Source organism: Talpa occidentalis, unplaced genomic scaffold (genome assembly GCF_014898055.3).
Source record: "Talpa occidentalis isolate TD23 unplaced genomic scaffold, MPIMG_talOcc4v2.1 talOcc4.11, whole genome shotgun sequence".
In the NCBI taxonomy this organism is placed as follows: Eukaryota; Metazoa; Chordata; class Mammalia; order Eulipotyphla; family Talpidae; genus Talpa; species Talpa occidentalis.
The window spans coordinates 30,307,848-30,327,430 of record NW_023601104.1 but is presented as its reverse complement, the minus strand read 5'-3'; the positions used below and the strand labels follow the sequence as shown (position 1 = coordinate 30,327,430).

At 49.4% G+C, this 19,583-nt stretch overlaps 2 protein-coding genes across 3 annotated transcripts; one reads left to right on the top strand and one right to left on the bottom strand.

The window, feature by feature from the left end:
- The first annotated feature begins 34 nt into the window (after positions 1 to 34).
- RASL12 (RAS like family 12) lies at positions 35 to 14,986 on the top strand. 2 transcript variants are annotated; one of them, XM_037502721.2, is made up of 5 exons: positions 35 to 313; positions 2,264 to 2,320; positions 7,146 to 7,219; positions 7,937 to 8,127; positions 10,726 to 14,986. In XM_037502721.2, the coding sequence occupies exons 1-5, from the start codon at positions 211 to 213 to the stop codon at positions 11,099 to 11,101; spliced, it is 801 nt and encodes a 266-aa protein (XP_037358618.1). In that variant the 5' UTR covers positions 35 to 210; the 3' UTR covers positions 11,102 to 14,986. The 2 variants fall into 2 exon arrangements, with proteins under 2 accessions (XP_037358618.1, XP_037358619.1); XM_037502722.2 differs by lacking the exon at positions 2,264 to 2,320.
- On the bottom strand, positions 12,480 to 18,050 carry SLC51B (solute carrier family 51 subunit beta). Its single transcript, XM_037502723.1, has 4 exons — positions 17,659 to 18,050; positions 15,934 to 16,145; positions 14,269 to 14,359; positions 12,480 to 12,916 (listed from the first exon to the last, which is right to left on the bottom strand). The coding sequence occupies exons 2-4, from the start codon at positions 16,028 to 16,030 to the stop codon at positions 12,712 to 12,714; spliced, it is 393 nt and encodes a 130-aa protein (XP_037358620.1). The 5' UTR covers positions 16,031 to 16,145; positions 17,659 to 18,050; the 3' UTR covers positions 12,480 to 12,711.
- Positions 18,051 to 19,583: the final 1,533 nt, after the last annotated feature.

The window sequence follows — 19,583 nt, the reverse complement described above, 5'->3', positions numbered from 1 at the left end:
CCCGCGGCCCCACCTCCCCGCCGGGACGGCCGGCCGCAGGGACGCAGCCCTCTCGGCTCTCGGTGTTGGGCCAGGGGCGCAGACCACGACGGTGTCGGCGCCTCGAGTGCAGGGAGCCGGAGCCTCGCTCCCGAGGGCCCCGACGGGCGGGTGGGCGCTCTGCTCGGGGCCCTTCGGCCGAGAGCCTGTGTCCCCCTCAGCAGCGTCGCCATGTCCTCGGTGTTCGGGAAACCCCGCGCTTGCAGCGGGCCGCACTGCGCACCCCTCGAGGTCAACCTGGCCATCCTGGGGCGCCGTGGGGTGGGCAAGTCCGGTGAGTGGTGCTGAGGGCTGGAGGGAAGGGATTCGTAGGGAACCCAGAGACGGGGCGCAGGTGGAGGTAACCGGTGCTGTAGATTGCAGGCAGGCTCTTCCGCTGGCTTTGGAGGGCTTCCTGTATCCAGGTAAGTTGGGCAAGACACGGTGCTGGGCTGTGCCTCAGTTTTTCTGTTGCTTGGCTCTCTGCTTTGTTCTCAGGTCTTCCCTCTTGCATCCTCTGCCTTCCTTGCCAGTCTCTCCCTCTGTCTCCACGCTGCAGTCCTCTGGTCTGTGATCACAGCGGCCTCTCCTCCTGTGGTCTCTGTGTCTCAGGTCCCTGCCTGATGCTCTTTCGCAGGCGACCTCCACCCCTCAGCTCCTCTCCCTGGGGCTAGCAGAGAGCCACGGTGACTGGCACCAAAGGTACTTACCTGTTAGGCACTGATTCCCAGTCCAGGACCCCTATTAGCTTAGTTGCAGCCTTGTTACTCCCTGATTTAGACTGGGGGGTGAAGGAACCCATGGCCCCAAGAGGCCCTGGTAGCAGTCACTGGCTGCTGGGATGGGGGCGGGCTGCACTACCCACTCCCCATCCCAATTCGCTAGGATTCTGGAACAAAGCCCGCATTCTTATCAAATGTATTTGTTTCCAGTCAGCTCCCTCTCTTGATTTTTCTGGAGACACTTTGAACTATGGTCCTGGGTGCCTGGGACTTGTCCTTGAACCAGGAGTTTGGGCCTCCATTGAGATCATTTCTATGAACACTGAACTCTGCCTTCACCACTCCTGTCAGCTCTTACCAACTGGAGCCCAGGAAGGTGTGGGTTGAGGCATCATCTCAGATAGGGACGCAGAAAAAGAGCCCATCACTCCCCCTGCCTCTCACAGTGCCAGGCAGCGGAGAGTGGGAGAGCAAAGGGGGATCCTCCACTGGCTGGTTTCCAATTTAAGCCATTAGTATGTGGCCAACATGGACTCAGCTATGCATTTCCTTCCCCAGAGTGTTCTTTGAGACTCACTGGGAGCCTGCGCTCCACTTTTGAAGCCAGCTCCCTGGCTCATAGAGGGGCCACTGATCATGCTTTCCTACAGAAAAGCTTTGCCCTTTCTTCTTTGAAATTCAAATTGTTATCCATGGCTGTGTCACTGGTACAGTGTAGTCAGTGACTTACATGAATGAAGGAATTTAAATTTTAAAATATGTCTTGCTTGAGAATTAGTTTGCAAACTGACACTGGTAGGAATCCTCAGAAAGAATTTTAAGGATTTTCTTTAAAGTATCGCATTACTTTTTAAGAGTCCAGTATAAAAGTTGGCTGGCCTTTGGCTTTATGTGGTAAAATTCTAAGCAAAATCACTCAAGTTAATGCATTTCACCTGGGGAGAACTGACATTTTAGAGATTTTCTGTGAGACACCCACAAAGAGTGTGGAGGCCTTAGACTTAAGGGAGACTTGAGATGTGGAGAACTCTTCTAGAACTCCATCCAGGCACTTGGGGGTTCAGGCTCTGCCAGGAATCACCTTCTGGCTAACTCTGCTCACTCTCTCTTTGGTATATATTCAAAGCTGGAACAAATGCCCTAGATTTCAGAATCTTCATGACTTTGTCTAGGGTGGGGATGTTTTCCTTTGGGTTCTCACCAAGCTGGCCCTAAGGTAACTGATTGCCTGGATTCTGACATCTGAGATGGGGCCTTCACAAACACCCTTCAGGTTTCCTTGCCATTAATAATAATAATAAAATCCTAGGATGGAATTGGAGGAACATGGCTCCCCATATTTCTGACTTCTGAGCTACTCAAACCCACTTCTCAGCTCCCTGGCCTCACTCCCACAAAGTGCCAGCTTGGTGTCAGTCGTGGGTCATAGAGGCTAGACAAAGCCTCCCTAAAACAAGAGGAGTAGTCTCCCACAGGCAGACAAGGGAAGGGAGACTGAGCCAGCTTCTCTCTGCTTCTTGCAGCCCTCACTGTGAAGTTTCTGACCAGGAGGTTTATCAGCGAATATGACCCCAACTTGGGTAAGGAACCACTGCTCCCTACTCCTCCCGCTGTGCCCCATTTGGACACCCCCCCCCTTCATACCTATACTACACACCTGAGGGCCCAGACCTCACCCAGACTGCACATCTTGGGGGGTACGGGGGAGAGGAGGCACCACCAGGATAACTCAGTTCATGGAGCAAAATATTTTAAGTGCCAGAAATATACCCTTCCACAGCTCACCCCAGACTTGGGGCTTGGCCTAGTTCAGAGAACCGAGAGAGGCTGATTTTCCCTAAAATATGATGTATGATGAGACTTAAAAAATCAAACAGAAAAAAAATCAGAATTGTACACATCCCTTAAGTGTTGTTCTTCAAGATGTACTCAGTGTACTTTTCCCCAAAATCCAGCCATCCACTTGGGAAACTCTCTAGTGTTACCGGCTGGCTTCTGATCTTCTAAGCTAACTCTTTGGACCTGTGAAAAAGCAGTCTTGTTTTTCAGCCATTGCATGGTATATCAGGAAAAGGGGTGCTTTGGTATCAGTCAGAACTGAGTTTAAATCCTGGCTCTGCCACTTATTGACTGTGCAACCTGTAGTAGTCACCTTGCCTCTCTGAGCTTCTGTTTCCTCATCTGTAAAATGGGCATAAAAATACCTGTTTCAGAATTACCGAGAATTAAAGCAATAACACATATAAATGACCAAGCCTTGTACTTTACACACAATAGACACTCAAAACATATTCACTTCTTCTTTATCCTTCTTCCTCAAATGGCTTATCCATCTATGGTGACTCAGAATCCCTCAGATTAATCAGATCAGCTTTTCTGAAAATTATTTTTAGCAGCAGGACCCATTCTTCAAACAACCGCTGACATAGAAACTCAATATCTAAAACAAATGAAAGCAGAATTTTACTAACATAAATATAACTTAAAGTTCACATTTATCACATGTGTTTGTTGTAAACTGTCCACTGAGAAAAATGGGATATCCGGATGTTCTTAGCCTTTTGAAAATGAGGATTGCAGTCTTGGATTATTTTTTCTATTCATAAGAATTGAGTAAGCATTTGTGGGACCCCCAGGGCCCTTGGAGAAAGCCCAGGCACTGGGGCAAAGATTGGAATTCTCTACGATACACCATGCTCTGCAGCAGGCCTCTGAGGGAGTGCCACTATGACCCCAGAGGAAAGAGCTCCTTGCCTCTGGGTGCCCAGTCCCTCAGTGCAGGCTGGACTATCAAATCCCAGGCATCTCAGGGTTTTTAGAATTTTTTCCTTAAGTGGGAAATCCCCTCTTCCAAGGAGATCTTAAATAGTGCCCCAGGCTGCCAAACAGAGGAAGTGGTGGGATCCCCCTGGTTAACTCAGGGGTGCAGTCCAAATCACTCACCGGTAGCTCCCAAGGGATTTGGTGCCACCACCTGTGCTTTGACACAACCTTTTGGAACTGAGGCTTCTGGGCCAAGGTCACACAGCAGGTCTGAGGAGAGCACATTTGATCAGCACCCAGCAAAGTGAGACACAGGATGAGATTGTGTGTGCTGGCCGGGGAAGTTGATGAGAGGGTCTAGAATAAGCAACCAGATGGGGTGGAGGAACTGAAGAGTGTGTGGGGGGAATGAAGATTCCCAAAAATGGTGCCTCAAAAGAAAGATTCTGCCTAGCTTAAATATTGCATAGGGCATCCTTGAACTAAAAATTATTTGTTCTTTATCTGACATTTAAATTTAAACGGGCATTCTGTATTTTACTTGGCACCCTGCCTCTATTCGCTCATCCTCCCTGCCCCCTCATCCATACCCTTCACAAGGGGCCCCGCTGGAGGAGCCTATAACTGTGGTGGTTTGAGCTTCCTGATTAAGTAATTTCGGAGCTCTGACCTGGTAGTGGAGTGTGTGGTCAGACTGTCTAATCCCTGCTGTGATTAGTCACCTCAGCCTTTGGTCTCTCACTCCACCCTGAGAGCCTGTGAACTGGAACGAAGGCCAGACACTCTCTCCTCAGGTGGTCTGGGAGGCCAGTGCCAATCTTTGGGAGTTCTGTCTCACTGTCTGACTACTAGCCCATGACTGGTTCCAGCAACAGCAGGACTCTGGGCCCAGAGCTTTTCCTTCTGTGGAGAAAGTTCTGCCTGTGCAGGGGCAAAGTTAGCCATTAGGGGATATAAACAGCTCTTGGCCCTTTGCAAAGGTCTTTCAAGAGCTTGAACTCAAAGAGAGCCTCTCAAGGGTGGAAACCTGTGTTATGCATTCCCATCCCCAGCAGGAACGCAACACGACATAGAGGCTCTTAAGCATGAGCTTGAATCTGGGTTTTAGGATTACCCTTTAGAGAAGAGCTCCTAATATTCCCATTTTACAGGTAGAGAAACTGCAGCAGAGAGGCCTCCATGATCTGCCTAGAGGATCATGCAAAACCTCAAATACAAAGGAAGACAGGACACCACTCCCATTGCTCTCCACTAAGGGCAGCCTTATGTGTAGAGAACCTGGGGTCAGAAGCCTTTGTGGAACTGAACTCTCTCAGCCTAAGTTTCCCCATCTGCCAGATGGCACTGGTAGACTGTGCCTTGTTAGGGGTTGTAACTGTGACATCTGGTAGGAGCTGAGAGAGTCAGAGCCTGTGAGAGTACTTGGCCTGTGATGAGCACTCCAGGGGTGGGGGGAGGGGTGTGGGGGGGAGGTGAGATGTGTGAGTGTCTCTCTGGAACAGCCTCTTGTCACAGAGACTGGGGGCATCTCGCCCAGTTTACCCAGGGCACAAGGAGGCTTCTCAGCCCTCTTGCCCCCTTCTGCTCCACTGAGGACACAAGCACCATCTTATACACACTCTGACCCAAGCTCCTTTGGTGCTCTTTAATAATGATTATTACTATAAGCAATAATACATTAGGAAAGGTATCTTCTCTCAGAATTAAAGGGGAGCAGAGGGTGTGAGGGGTCCCCATGGGAAGGCAGCCTAGCCTAACGATCCAAGTCCCAGTTCCTTCTCCTGCTAAGGGCAGTAGAAGTTGCTTTGTGGCTGTAGGTGAGTTCCCTCCTCCTCTGGGCTCCACCTCCCCCCATCTCTCTACAGTGGGGCTAACAGCAATGCTGTGAAGGACTACCGGATGTCAAGGTTGAGCTAATATTTTTCCTTTGTCTGGACCTGTTTTGGGGACAGGAGGCTTTGATAAGCCTAAAAGGATGCACCCATCAAACAACATTGGCAGGAAAATAAAGAAAAATCTGAACAAGATGAAGGCAACCAGGACAGTTCTTCTTGGACCAAATATAGTTAAACATTTGGGGCATATTTTCCATTAGATTTTTTTTTTTTTTGTCTGCGAATAAGAGCAGCTATTTATCCAAGTCCTCAGAGCAGGCTGGGGATGGGAACTGTCTGTGATTCCTGCTGGCTGCTAGAGGACCTGGAGTGTGTCCAGGCCTGGCTTGGCTGCCAGTGGCCCTTAGAGAGATGTGTGTGACTGAATTCAGTCAGGATTGGGGGTGATTTTCTCATAGTACTGCTGCCAGGAAGGCAGAGCGGGTCCCAGTTCTGACCACAGAGGTCTTCCTCTCTGGCCACAGGGGCACCGGGGTGAAGGGCCAGTGGCACAGGGGCGGGTTAAGGTAGGGAGGTGACTGCCAGTATGGCTGTGAGGTCCTCTTTGCATACCTGGCTGTTTGCTGCTTTCTCAGATTCGAGGTTATAAGAAAAAAAAATGAAGGAAAGAAGAAAGAGAGAGACAGAGAGAGGAGGGCGGGCGGGCCGGAGGAAAAAAGAAGTGAAAACTCATGAAATCCAAATAAGGTCAGCGTTTACTCCATAGTATGGTATCAATGTCAATTTCCTGGTTTTGATCATTGTACTTTGGTTATGTAAGGTGTTAGCATTGGGAGGAGCTGGAGGAAGGGTACATAGGAACTCTCTGTACTATTTTGTAACTTCTACGGGAGTCTACAATTATTTCAAAATAAAAAGAAAAAAAAAAAAAGCCACCAGGAATGTGAACCTGGTCTTGTGAACTCTGCAGCATCGAGGGCCCCCGTGTCCTTTAAAACCAGACGCAGGCCTCAGGCTAGGCACCCTCCAGTCCTCACGCAGCCCGTGCGCTCTGCGGAAACGTGTGTAGCACAGTGTCTGGCACAGAGTAGAAGCTTGACAACCATTAGCCAGTGTCATCATAAGATCCCCATTTTCAATGGATGAAGCAGAGCCTCAGGGAGCTGAAGTGACTTGGCCACATCACACAGCTGAAAAGTAGCTGTAGTTAACTTTGATTCCGCATGTCCCACCTACAACTTTCAACTTCACTAGATTCCTCTGCTGTTATTTTGACAAGGATTACTTGCAAATACTTTCCAGAACTTTTAAGTGGGGTCTGACCTGTCCCCCAGCACCATCATCCTGTGCATTTCTCTTTTCCCATCTCTTCTCTGACTGGGAGCAAGAGGATTGTTCTTGGGGAGGCTTCCTGGGGGCCAAGTACTGTGGTCAGAGGGACCCCTTTAGAGAAGCATGGGGGTGCGGGAGCTGCAGCTTATCAAATGAGGCTTCTGCTGCTCACTGTGGGCCGCATACTCTATCCTGCCAGCTTGGTGGGTGCACCCACAGCACAGTCCCTGTGGCATGTTCTACAAGTGACCCCTGATGCTCTGAGCCTGACAGGTGGAACAGCAACTCAGTAGGAAGTCCTGCCCAGTCCTCCCTGTGCATGAGAGCCAAGGCCTCTCCAGTGGTCCCAGATCAGCCAGCCCTGGAGCAGATCCCACAGGGCTGCACAGGAGTCCAGTGGAGGAAAACTCAGCCCCATCCCCATCAATCCAGTGGCCTGCCCTGCCCCTGACCTAGCTGGCTGTCTGTGTTGCAGAGGATACCTACAGCTCTGAGGAGACCGTGGACCACCAGCCTGTCCACCTGAGGGTCATGGACACTGCAGACCCGGTAATATTACCCCCATGACCCATAAGATCTCAGAAGCAATGCAACCTCCTGAGGAATCCTGGGGCCCAGCACTGGGGCCTTTAGATGGGAATGCATGTCCCTTTTAAGCTCCAGTTTGCTATGAGACCCTGAATGATGTGCTAACCTCTCTGGGCCTGAATCTCTTCATTTGTCAGAAAAGGGAATGATGGAATCTGGGGAGACCTGATGATTGCTGGTCTCACCTCCAGCATCATGTGCTCTAGGGCTTGATGTTTGTGCACACGCAAACACAGGTGCACACGCACATATTCATAGATGCTCCCTCGGCCCAAGTCTCCCCACCCATATAACATGTCCCTTATATCTTCGGCACCCCTCTGCCAAGGCTGGATGCCAGTTATTCTCAGAAGCCAAAGAGGCACCATACACCTGGCTCAAAACCATGGGTGCTCAGGGACAGTCAGGTCTCTATAGGGGCCATGCCAGAATCTTGGCTCCATGCCCAAGAGGCCAAGGTCTCCAAGTCTCTGGCGGGTGGTAGGAGGGAGGCTCATGAGACAATGTCTCTTTTCACAGCAAGCCAAATCCACACTCCAGTGCCTCTTTGAAAAGGGCAATGCGGGGGAACAATGTACAAAGACAGGAGGGCTGGGGAGGTAAGATGAGGCCACTCAAGTGAAAACCTTCACCCTGACCTCCTCTGCCCCTGACCTTGGCTTCCCTCCTTTGCCCCAGGACACTCCCAGGAACTGTGAGCGCTACCTGAACTGGGCCCATGCCTTCTTGGTGGTGTACAGCGTCGACAGTCGCCAGAGCTTTGAGGGCAGCAGCAGCTACCTGGAGCTGCTCGCTCTGCACGCCAAGGAGACACAGCGTAGCTACCCAGCTCTGCTGCTGGGCAACAAATTGGACATGGCACAGTACAGGTGAGCACTGCGCAGTTTGTTCCGTGTCTTGGAGTTGACTCACCTCGTTTGTAAAGGCCCAGTGTCATCTTCAGGGATTATTTGGCTGCTAAGAATAATAATCTCCCAATTTAAAAGGGGTGTGGTATAAAGATACAGTGGGCCTGGTCTTCCTACCAGCCAAGGACAGTGGGTAGGGCATCTGGACCACACAGGGCCTGGACCCCAAAGTCAGAACAGAGGCCACTGCTTCCACAACCTTGTCTTCCCACTCCCTGCAGCTGGCTGGTGATTTAGTGCCCAATTCATATTCTGGGGAGAGAGGGCTCTTTGGGTCAGGTGACTGGTCTGGTGCAATCAGCTCTCACCTCACGCAAACATGCCCTTCCTGCTTACCACCATCGTTGGCCGTGCTGAGGGCAGGTTCTTCTAGAAAGGGTTGAACTTGAGTCAGAGGTCATAGATTGGGCCAAAGGGCAGATTATCACTGAGTCCACAGCCTTATTTTACTTGGCCAGCAGAGTGTTTTAAAAGACCTGCAACTAGAGTGTTTCAGGCAGGGCATGTTTTTACCAACTGACCACAGGCCTCACCACTCTCTGTTGCTTACCTCCCCACTGAACACACATTCAAGCTGCCCGCCTGGCCCCTGAGGCATTAGAGACTTTGCTCTTTCCACTCGATGAGTAATTCCACTGGCCATCTATGTGGCCAGTCCACTCACAAGGTGTGGCCCCTTTCACCAGCCTTTTGTTGGTGCCTTCCTGCTTATGGGCAATCACTGCTGCAACCCCAAGCCCTAAAATTCTGTTGACTGGTGTTAGCAAGGAAGGGACACTTGATATAGAATGGGTATATGGGCAGCAGGAAAAGGAGGGTGCAGTCTCTTTAAGGCAACAGTAGGGGCCTTCACAAGCTGTCAAGCGTTCAGACTCAATGAGGCAAGCCAAAAGGTGGTCTTTGAAGAATCACAGAACCTGCAGAGCTTAGGAGAGGGGTTAGAAGGGTAGTTATTGTGAATAAACTTGTTTTCAATATGAGAAAAAAAACTCTAGACCACCATTTTGATCCTAATCTTTGCCACATAGATTGTATAAAAATGGTTTAGGAGCAAATAACAAAGGCTATGGGCCTCAAAGAAAGTGGCATCACCCCTTAAGAAGTAGTCAGGACGATTTATCCTCACTTCCTTCTTTGATCACGTCCCAAGCTTAGTAGATTAGGATCCAATGGGCACAATAAATCTCACTTTCAGTAGAGCATTGGTGATGTCCCCCAGGATCCCCTTGTAGCTAAAGGGTCAAGTGTGGGCTAGAGCAGTGGTTCCCATTACCACTGATAAAATTTTCACTAGACTGCAACAAAATTAGAAAATAGACAGTATTACATGTCTGTGTCACCTGTTCGTACACATGCATGCACACAGGGGGTTCTTGTTTCTGAAGTTTCATATTCCAGCCTCACAATGACAGAGTTTCAGATTCAGGTTCATCATAAAATTAAATAATAGCAACTAGTATTTCAACTGGGGCTCCTCAAGAAGTGCTAAACTCACAGACAGCACTCAGCTGTCTCTCAGCCTGGGCAGAGAGTGGATTAGATGCTTTGCCTCAATCCTTTATGTCCTAGGCACTCTGTCCTCTTATACTGCTGGGGCAGCTAGCCCACCCCGCCTCAATCCTGGCCCCTGTTAATTTACCTTTTCCCACCAGCACCCACCCTTATCCCCTCTCATCCCCAGGGCTATGCCACTGTCCTCAGGAATGGCAGGGGCGGGGAAGTGGGGGGCGGTATGCAGGGAGGGGAGAGAACCACTTAGCAGTGGGATTCACTCACTGGAAACTTGGCCAGAGACCTCTGTGCCTTCCCTCTTCTGACTTACTCGAGAATCAGACTTATTTTTCCTCTCACTTCAATTCTCGTGGCTTTCAGATCAAAAGCTTCTGGGACCTTCCTATTGATAAATATTCGATCCCACCATCAGGGGAGGTGGTCTAAGACCAAGCTGGGAAAGGTCTACTCCTCTCTCCTTTTCCTCCTCCACCCATGAAATGTTGTCACCCTTTTTCTCTCTGCCCCTTCCTGGACGGACAAGCAAAACTCGCCATGAGCCCTGACAGCTCTGCCAAGCACAGGCGTCCCGACTCTCCTTAGCCCTCCATGCCTCTGTAGACCCTGTGCGCTCTCACCCTTCAGCTCAGACCACTGCTTTTCATTAGAGCTGATCTCACAAGCCAGGGCTGAGGGTGACTCATTTCTTGTCCCAGGAACCCATGTTGGAATAGGGGAGTGATGGGGCCTTCCTCTGACCACATGGGGGCTTTGGGCCAGCTTCTCCCTTACCCTCAGCCTTGTGCCTGAATTCTAGCTTCAGTGACATTAGCCACCATTGTTGGGCACTGACTCTGTGTCAGGTACTGTGACACAAATGTCGTTCTTAATGCTATTAACAACCCTGAGAGGCAGATGTCATCTCATTGTACTAGTGAGAATACTGCACTTCAGAGAGATGACAATGGCTCCAATCACTGAGCTAGTTAAGTGGGCCCCCGGGGTAGCCCAGGCCTGCCTGACTGGGATGCATGCTCCTGACCCTTCCTCACCCTGCTTCCCCACCAGGCAGGTCACTGAGGCAGAGGGTGCGGCCTTGGCAGGCAGGTTCAGGTGCCCTTTTTTCGAGGTCTCTGCCTGCCTGGACTTCGAGCACGTGCAGCATGTCTTCCATGAGGCAGTGCGGGAGGCACGGCGGGAGCTGGAGAAGAGCTCCCTGACCCGGCCCCTCTTCATCTCTGAGGAGAGGGCCCTGCCCCACCAGGCCCCGCTCACTGCCAGGCATGGGCTGGCCAGCTGCACCTTCAACACACTTTCCACCGTCAGCCTGAAGGAGATGCCTGCTGTGGCCCAGGCCAAGCTGGTCACCGTGAAGTCTTCCCGGGCCCAGAGCAAACGCAAGGCACCCACACTGACCCTACTGAAGGGCTTCAAGATCTTCTGAGGGCCCAGAACAAATGCAAGGCACCCACACTGACCCTACTGAAGGGCTTCAAGATCTTCTGAGGGCCCCTCCTCGGCATCCCAGGCTCAGCGCTTGGGCAGCGCTGCAGAACACAGGATGGGTTTTTGCCACCTACTTTCCCATTGATGGAACAATAGCCTTCCCCCTGGTGAACAGCTGACCCCCGCCGGCAGCAAGCAGTATCCTGACTCCCAGTTCACTGTGTGAGCTGGAGGGGTAGGCTGGAATGTTGCTCATATTCCCTCAAAGCTCTGGTTTCCATGGTAACCAATGCATTCCCTGACCTTGGAGGGAAACAGCCACTGCAAGAACCCAGAGTCTGGGGGTCAGCCTTAAGTGGGAGGAAATCACCTCTTCCTGGTTCAGTTAGTGTCGGGCCAGATGTGACCCCCGGTGGAAAGTTTCAAGTGGACAGCTCCAGGAGGCCCTGCAGAAGTGTAGCCAGAGACCATCCTGCCAGAGAGGAGGCCGTGAGGGCCTACAACCCCTGATGGACAGGAAGGGCACTGCCTGACTTCACAGAAGCCCCAGGCAAGGACTGTGGCTAACAGACCCTGCAATTTATCCAAGTAAAATCTAAAATAATCCACTGACAGAAGCAAAGTGCCAGAAGGGCTATTTCCTACACTTTGCCACTAGATGACAGTGGAAAGAAGGGGGTTAGAGGTAGCCCAGGGGAGGGAACCTCCCCCAGAGGCAGTGGTCCCATATTTTCCCACCTTAAATTAAGGACTCGGCCCACAGACCCTTAGGACCAGCCTTCTTAAAGGATGAAAACTGTGAACAAGGTTGGTCTCTCCAGCGATAATTGCCCGGGACTCCAGGGAGCCTACAACTGGCTGTGTCAGACACCCAGCGGGCACTATTGGATGGCTACTAATTTGTAATCTGGTCCTGCAGGCCCAGTATCCTTGCAAGAGAGTCTGCATATTCAAAATTCACTTTTGTAAGATAGAACCCAAATTATTTTTGATTCATAAATCAAATTTCTGCCTAAATTATTTGGGATTGCCACCCCAGCCTACACAACACTGTGACTCAGACTGAAGATCACGTCCCTCCCTTGGGATCCCAGGGTTAGCAAGAGAAGGAAGGTTTTTAGAGGCAGGGCACCCTACCATTTCCTGACTCTACTGAGGGGGCCCATGGCCCAAAGGGAGTTGTTCATGAGCCCTCAGCAGATGAGCAAGTACAGGAGAGCGGTCTTGGGGGTGGAAGGAACAAGACAAGAAGGGGATTCTGAGCCCAGAGTCCTGAGCCTTTCCCTCTCAGCAGTTGCAAGAGCTTGGATTGAAAACACCTCTGACCCAAACTTCAGTCCCATTCTATAGATGGAGAAACTGAGGCGGAGGGAAGCTGCGAAGTCCTCAAAACCACATGAGGAATCTTGGCCAGGCCTCCTGACCCACAGGCCAGCTATGGATTTTGTGCTTTTATTTTAAGCCATTTATGTGAGGAACACCACCATCTGAACAAACTAAACAATTCCATCTGCCCACTTCCAGAAGCATTTCAATAAAAAGGTTTCGTTATCATAACAGAATTTTCATTTGACTGCAGTTCATTCATCTTCTAACAATGTGGGGGCACTAGGTTTCAGATTCTTCTGGATCTGGGAAGAGAATACCGGACACTTTGCTCTCTTTTAACTCAGTTTCCATCTGGGCCAAGTTGGGTTTTACTGAGAGCAAAGTTTCTGTCACCAGGTTCTGGCTGTTGTTATCTTTGGTTTCTGCCTCATCCAAGCAGGGAACTTCTGGAGTTTGTTTTTCCCGTGGCATCATCTTTTGATTTCTGAGAGGAGAGAGAACACTCTTGAATATGAATTCCCTGGACTGGGGTGCTGAGTAGTGGGGACAGGACTGGGTCCCCCAAATTAGTTAGGGGGCCTGAGGAAGTATTGGGGGAGAAAGTAGAGATGGTTTGCTGTTTTTTGGCAGAGAAACAGCCGCTGGTGCATCGGCTCACCCAAGCCTCTTTGTCACTGGTGAGCTCAACTATTACTGCTACTACTCCCCTTCCAGGTGAGGAAATGCGGCTCAAAGAGGCCAAAGAAGAACATAGCTGGGACACACATTTAAGTCTCATGACTCTGAGTCCTGTTTTCTTGTCACCAAGCCACAACTTTTCTCAGATCTGTCATCCTTCTGAGAGCAGGTCCTTGTCACCCCACATCCCACCACCATCCTCTCTCCACCCTGACAGATCACAGCAAGAAATTCCTAACTAATCTCCTTGCCTTTCTCCAGACCATCCCATGCATTCCAGTCTTGTATCTAAAGCCCCATGTGCACACATTGGTGGCAAAGAGGCTTGGGTGAGTCTCCACAATGGCACAGACCTTCCTCCTCCTTCCTTGAGCTTGATGCATGCTGCCTCTGGGTCTGAAAGGCTTCTTCAGTCCATCCTTCTCTCTTTGCCCCAAAGGACGCCATCCCACCTGTGCTGCCACTACACCTCAGTCCCACACTGACCATGTGCCACTCAGAAGTGCTGTCATCTCCCCACCATACGTAAGCTCCACAAGGCCAGGGCTGGATCTATCTTGCCCACTACTGTGGACCCCACTCTCAGTGCAGAGCCTATATTTTTAATATTTCTTCCAGGTGATTTTGTGGCATATCAGGATCAGAGAGTACTGTCATTGTAAGATGTTATAATTACCCCAGAAGCCTCCGTGGACCTCAGGTCTCTATGCTTTGCATCTGGCTTGGAGTAGGACAAGGCTTACCCTCTCATAGCATCCCTAACTCTGCAGTAGGGTGCTTGGTAGCACCACTGGGCCCTCCCCACACCCTGAGAAGGAAGGAGTTAGTTATCACCCAACCTGATTTGGAGGTAGGGAGTGTCTTGCCCAGCTAGTGAATGGCAGAGCTGGGATTTGAGCCCAGGGCTGTGCGACCTCCTGAGGCAGGGAATCTAACCTCTGCAAGATATCAGGCCTGCCTTGCTTGTTGGCCAGGGCCAGGGGCTGGTAATTGGTGATAGTTGCTGGTTTTTCAACAGCTGTGGGTTCTCAAGGGACCCTGGGTCCTTTGCTGTCCCAAAGGGTGGAGAGCCAAAATCCCAAGATGGCTCCTTTCTAGATTTCCCTTGGAAGGGTGGGGACCCCCACCCTCCAGAGACCATTCTAAACAACTCCTTACCTGTTTGCTCGGATGCTCCTTACCAGGAGGAAGATGCTTATCGCGATCACCACGCTTGCCAGAACAAAGATGGAATAATTCCATGGAGACGCTGGGGAGGGACACATAGGACAGAGTCTTGAGGAGAGGTTGGGTGCCCCTCAGGCCTGCAGACAGTTGGGGCTTGGGCTCAGACCCAGCCCACCGCATCAACTGTCCCTTGCTGTGGACCAGGTATTGTAGAGAGACTCCAAGACAAGCCTCCTGGCCTGGGAACTCCAGTGTGGGGGAAAGGGGGAGACCATTTCTGCTCTGGAAAAGACCTAAGTTAATGGGGGATGACAGCACTGCAGTTGGGTAATAGTGGGGCAGGGGTGGAGAAGTGGGTCAGATAAACGCCCCAGTCTTCAGAAGGCTGGCCCTATGCAATGCAAGGAGAGGAAGGATGATCTGCCCACAGATAATATATAAAGTGGCTAATCTAAATTTAGGTAATCAAGAGTCAGCCACACGTTACCAAAATGACCTCAGAGCTTTTGCATTTACTGTTCCCGCCACCAAGAGAGAATGTTCTCCCCTCCCCCCTCCATTAATATGCATGGCTAATTCCTCTCCCTCCTGAAAGCCTTTATTCACAGGTCACCTTAGTGAGGCCTTTCTTGACCCTTTTACCTACTCTCACCCACACTTCTTCCCCTCCCCTTTAGGCCAAGCATTTTTGTGTTTTTTTCATTATTTTATTTTATATATTTTTTACATCATCTTTCATTTTTGCACAATGTATGCATTTTCATCTTGGTTATATTCTCCATACAATTCCCACCCCCCTTATTTTGACCCTAATCCCTCCCCCCCCCCCCCCCCCCCCCGCCGTAGTGTGTCTCTGGTTTATAGTTGCTGGTTGATTTTGATTTTTACTTTATTATAATTAGTCTTTTTCCTGGTCCCTTATTTAGGTTTTCTAAATTCCTGCTATGAGTGAGACCATCCGGTATTTTTCTTTTTCTTTCTGGCTTATTTCACTGAGCATGATCCCTTCCAGCTCCATCCATGTTGCTGCGAATTGCATGAGTTTATCTTTTTTGATTGCTAAGTAATATTTCATTGTGCATATGTACCACATCTTCTTGATCCAGTTATCTATTTTTTGGGCATTGGGTTGTTTCCATAGCTTACCTATTGTAAATAGTGTGCTATAAACATAGGGGTGTCACCCACACTTCTATTCCCTTTTTTCTGCCTAAGTTTTCTCCTTATTGCTCATCACCAAGGTGCTATGCATTTTCCTTGTTTATTTTCTCTCCTCACGGGGCTAAGATGTTTATGTTTTATTCACTACTGTAATTTCACTGCTAGGAACAGCACCTGTCCCACAGAAGCTGGCTCATCCATAATCATCTCACTGTGGCTCCTGCTCCTAGAAGGAATTTAATAAGTAGTCCTAGAAGATTAGAAGGATGAGTACATGAATGACCACGCCCTGAGAAAAGGAGGGTGTGGTTCAGCCAAACCATTCTGGATACTGAACCCAATCCCCATCCCCAATCCCCACCCCGCCCCTCAGTGCCAGTTTGGAGGAACCTGCAGTCTGCCTGAAGGAGGAGTTTGGGTCAGGGGGCTTCTGCCAAATTCTGCTCTTTTAGTTGAGAAAACACACACACACACACACACTTCCCTGCCACTTACCATCTTCTACCCGAAAGACCCAAAGCATTTCTTTCAGCAGCTCCTGGGGAACCTCAGTGCCAGCTGGGGCTTCCATAATCATTTCACTGTGGCTCATGCTCCTGCTCCCAGTTAGGGGACTTTTCTGACAACGAAGTTCTTAGACCCCTTCACCCTCCAGCTGCCCTCCTGGCCTACTGCGTTCTGATTTTTGAGCAAAGCTCTGATGATCCCTGGGAACAAAGCAGAAGGCATAGCTGGATTATTCCATCCTAGAATGACTTCTCCCAGCCCCTGCCCAAAACCACTCCCCTTGAGCCCAAAGTCACAGAGCCAAAGCAGCCCCAACTCAGGAACAGGTGGGGCCTGGAAAGGCAGAGATCATAGCATACAGAGACTCTGAATGCTATGAATGCTCTTGGGTTCCCTCTCCAACTGTCAGTCTGGAGCACCTTCTAAGAAAGGTGGTGGCTTTCTGTCTATTCTCACATGCAGGAATGCCTGGATTAGTCAGTCACATCAGCCATGGGCCTCTGTAACATTTGCAGACCTCCCCACAACCACAGAGAGGAGAGTGGAGGTAAAGACACCAAACACTGACTCTAGGTAGGTGGGGTGGGGCCTAGACACCTGGGATGTTCATTTACAATTTGAGAGGGTTCAGAGTCTACTAATCTGTAAACTCATTTTCTTCTCAGTTCTTTTTGGATATAAAAAGCAAATGCTCTGGTCATTTCTCTAGGTCCACATCTACACATACAAAATTTAATTTGTTTTTTTCTCCTGTGCATCTGATTTATGTTAGTATTAATAGACCAGCAAAAGAAACTAAAAGGGGAAAAGAGAAAACTTTTTTCCCCTGTAAACACTTCTGTACCACAAACATTTCTTGTGAACACACAATATCTTCATGGAAGCAATTCACATAATTAGTTTTACATGTATGTAAAACTTGTCTGTATGTGTTTTTAAATGTGTGAGTATTGGACCTACACCTTTTGAGATAATTCCAATTTTGAATGGTTAATTAATGGAAATAATCTAGATCTCAATTCTTCCCAACTAGATCCATAGATTCAGTGTAACCCTAATCAAAAATCACAGCAAGCTGATTCTGAAGCTTATATGGAGAGTTAAAAGATTCAGAATAATTGAAGGAGAAAAACTAAGTTGGAGGATTGACATCACGTGACTTCAAGGCTTCCTATAAAAGCTACAGTCATCAAAATAGGGTGGTATTGGAATTAATCAGATAAATGTACAAACTGCCAGGTGGGCTGAAGTCCAGGAATGTACATTTTGAATATGTTTAAATATGGATAATGTTTGTTTCAATAAACATATATCAACAACAACAAAAGCAAGGTGACAAGATGACTAAAAGGCCAGAGCCTTCCCTGCCTGTGTTAGATGTCACAAGAAAAAGCAGACATTTCTCTCAGAGCCCTTCTCTGGTTTGCTTCTAGAGTGAGCATCATATTAATATCTCTGCTTTTGTGCTTATCATTAGCAGAACTTCCTGACATTTATTTGGAGTTCACTCATTTCCCATTAATGCCTTTTTCTACTCCAGCATCCCCTCCAGATTACATTGCATTTGGTTGTCCTGTCTCCACAGAAACCCCTACCCCTCCCCCACCCCGGGAGACTTCTACATTTAAGCAGGACCTAAGCATGTACCACTGGGCTGTGATTCCTGCCAGAAAACCTGGGCTGCCCATCCCCGTGGGAGTTGAGGACACTTACCCTGGATCCTGGGTTCCTAGGTCTGGCCCTGGTCTGCTGTTGAGAGCAACACAGATTTCTGTATCTTCTCCTCCTCCTCACGGAAGTTCTAGATGGTCTTTGCACCTGAGCTCTCCCCACAGCTGTCACCTGGGGAGCAGTGTCTAGAGTCTGTGGCTTCCGGGCCCATCTGGTACTCTGCTCTTAGCACACGCCCAGGCCTGGAGCCTTCTCTACCACTTGGAGGTGACTGACCGCTTGAATGAGTGGCCTCAGATAACAGGCTCCACCTGACTTTCACAATCTGAAAGAACCAGGAGTCCACTGCTTTCCTTCTTATACAGAGGGGAATAGGATCCTCTTGCCAGCCCAGGGGAATAGGGTCTGAACAGGCTGTGCCCACTCTGGTCCTCTATTTCCTGGTCTTATCAATATTTAACCATAAGCAGAGCTTTTGCAGCCTGTGCTTTCTCACAGTGAAGGTCATCGCCTCACGTGAATTCCTCACAGAATCTAGCAAATAAGACCTCTGGAGAGCTAGGGAGGCAGGGAGACCAGGCAAGTCAGGCTCTGTAAATGACCCCAAGCCGAGGAAGAAGGCCAGATAGAAAAATCCTGGTAGTGGGCTCGAGGGGGAGCAGGAGTGAGGAACTTGCCCCATCAGTTCTGAACCACTCAATTCTGATCTTCTGGGAGCTTTGGGCTTTCCTACCCCCTGGTTCCTTGAATCTCCAACAATCTTTGTAGTTGGCTCAGCAAGGAGTGGAGTTCCCACATCACAGATGGAAGAACAGAGGTTGAGTGAGGTCAGATGACAGGTGAGTCACTCTATGAGCTAAGCTCCATGAGTTAAGCACTGGTCAATAAAGTGGGGGACCCTGTGGTGCGAAGGAAGAGACCTGACAGGGATCTGCAAGGATATCCTCACGATTTTGTCACTCATTCATTCAATATTACTTGAGAACATACTGTGCGGCTCTATAGTCAACAAGAAAATCAGGAACAGGCTCTCCTGGAGCTCACCTCAAAGGGGATAAACAGACAACAAAAAAGCAAACAAAAAAGATAAATAATTTTAACTAGTGACAATTTCTACAAATGATTTATACAACAAAATGATAAAAAAGAGATGGGGTGGAAGAGCTAAGAGTATTTTATTACTGTGTTGAAAAATGAATGACAAGGAGTTAACCATGCAAAGCCCTGGGACAGAAAATAAGATGCAGAAGCCCTGAAAAAATAACGAGCTTAATGAGTTTGGGAAACTAAAAGGACCAGGTAGCTGCAGCACATGATGAGGGGGAGGGGCCTGGAATAAAGTTGGAGGGGAGACAGAGCAGATGGAGCAGAGTCTTGTAAGATTGGATAAGGAGTCTGGATGTAATGAGAAGTCACGGGGAGGTTTGCCTCAGGGAAGTGACAAGATCTGATTGACATTTATCTAAGATCACGTGGCCTTCTGGGTGACAAGAAAGAACTAGAGAGGAGCTGACCAACTTCACCCAGACCAGACGGTGGTAGTTTGGATCCAGGGGAGAGGGTGAGCAATGGTGAGATTCAGGGTGAATTTTGGAGAGAAAGGCAGCTGATAGATTTCAAGAGAAAGGAACTCCACACGAACTCTCAAGCACAATAGGAATTTATTGGCTCATATAACTGGGAAGAGCAGGGTGGAGCTGACCTTAGGAAAAGCTGAGCCACGAGTCTGAAGTTCCTCAGCTCTAAGTCTCTCCTTCTCTGCCCACCTCTCTCTGGGTATCAGCCTCATTCCCACAGCAACTGCGGGGACACACACTTACCGTTGGAGGAAGGGGGTCCTATTTCTCAGATCCAGTTGGGCAATTCCTGGGAAAGGACTCTAAATGTCCTGGCTGAGTCATGTGCCCACGTTTGGATCAATTGTTATGGATCATTGCGTAGCCAGGAGAGAAAGGCCGTGAGCTGCG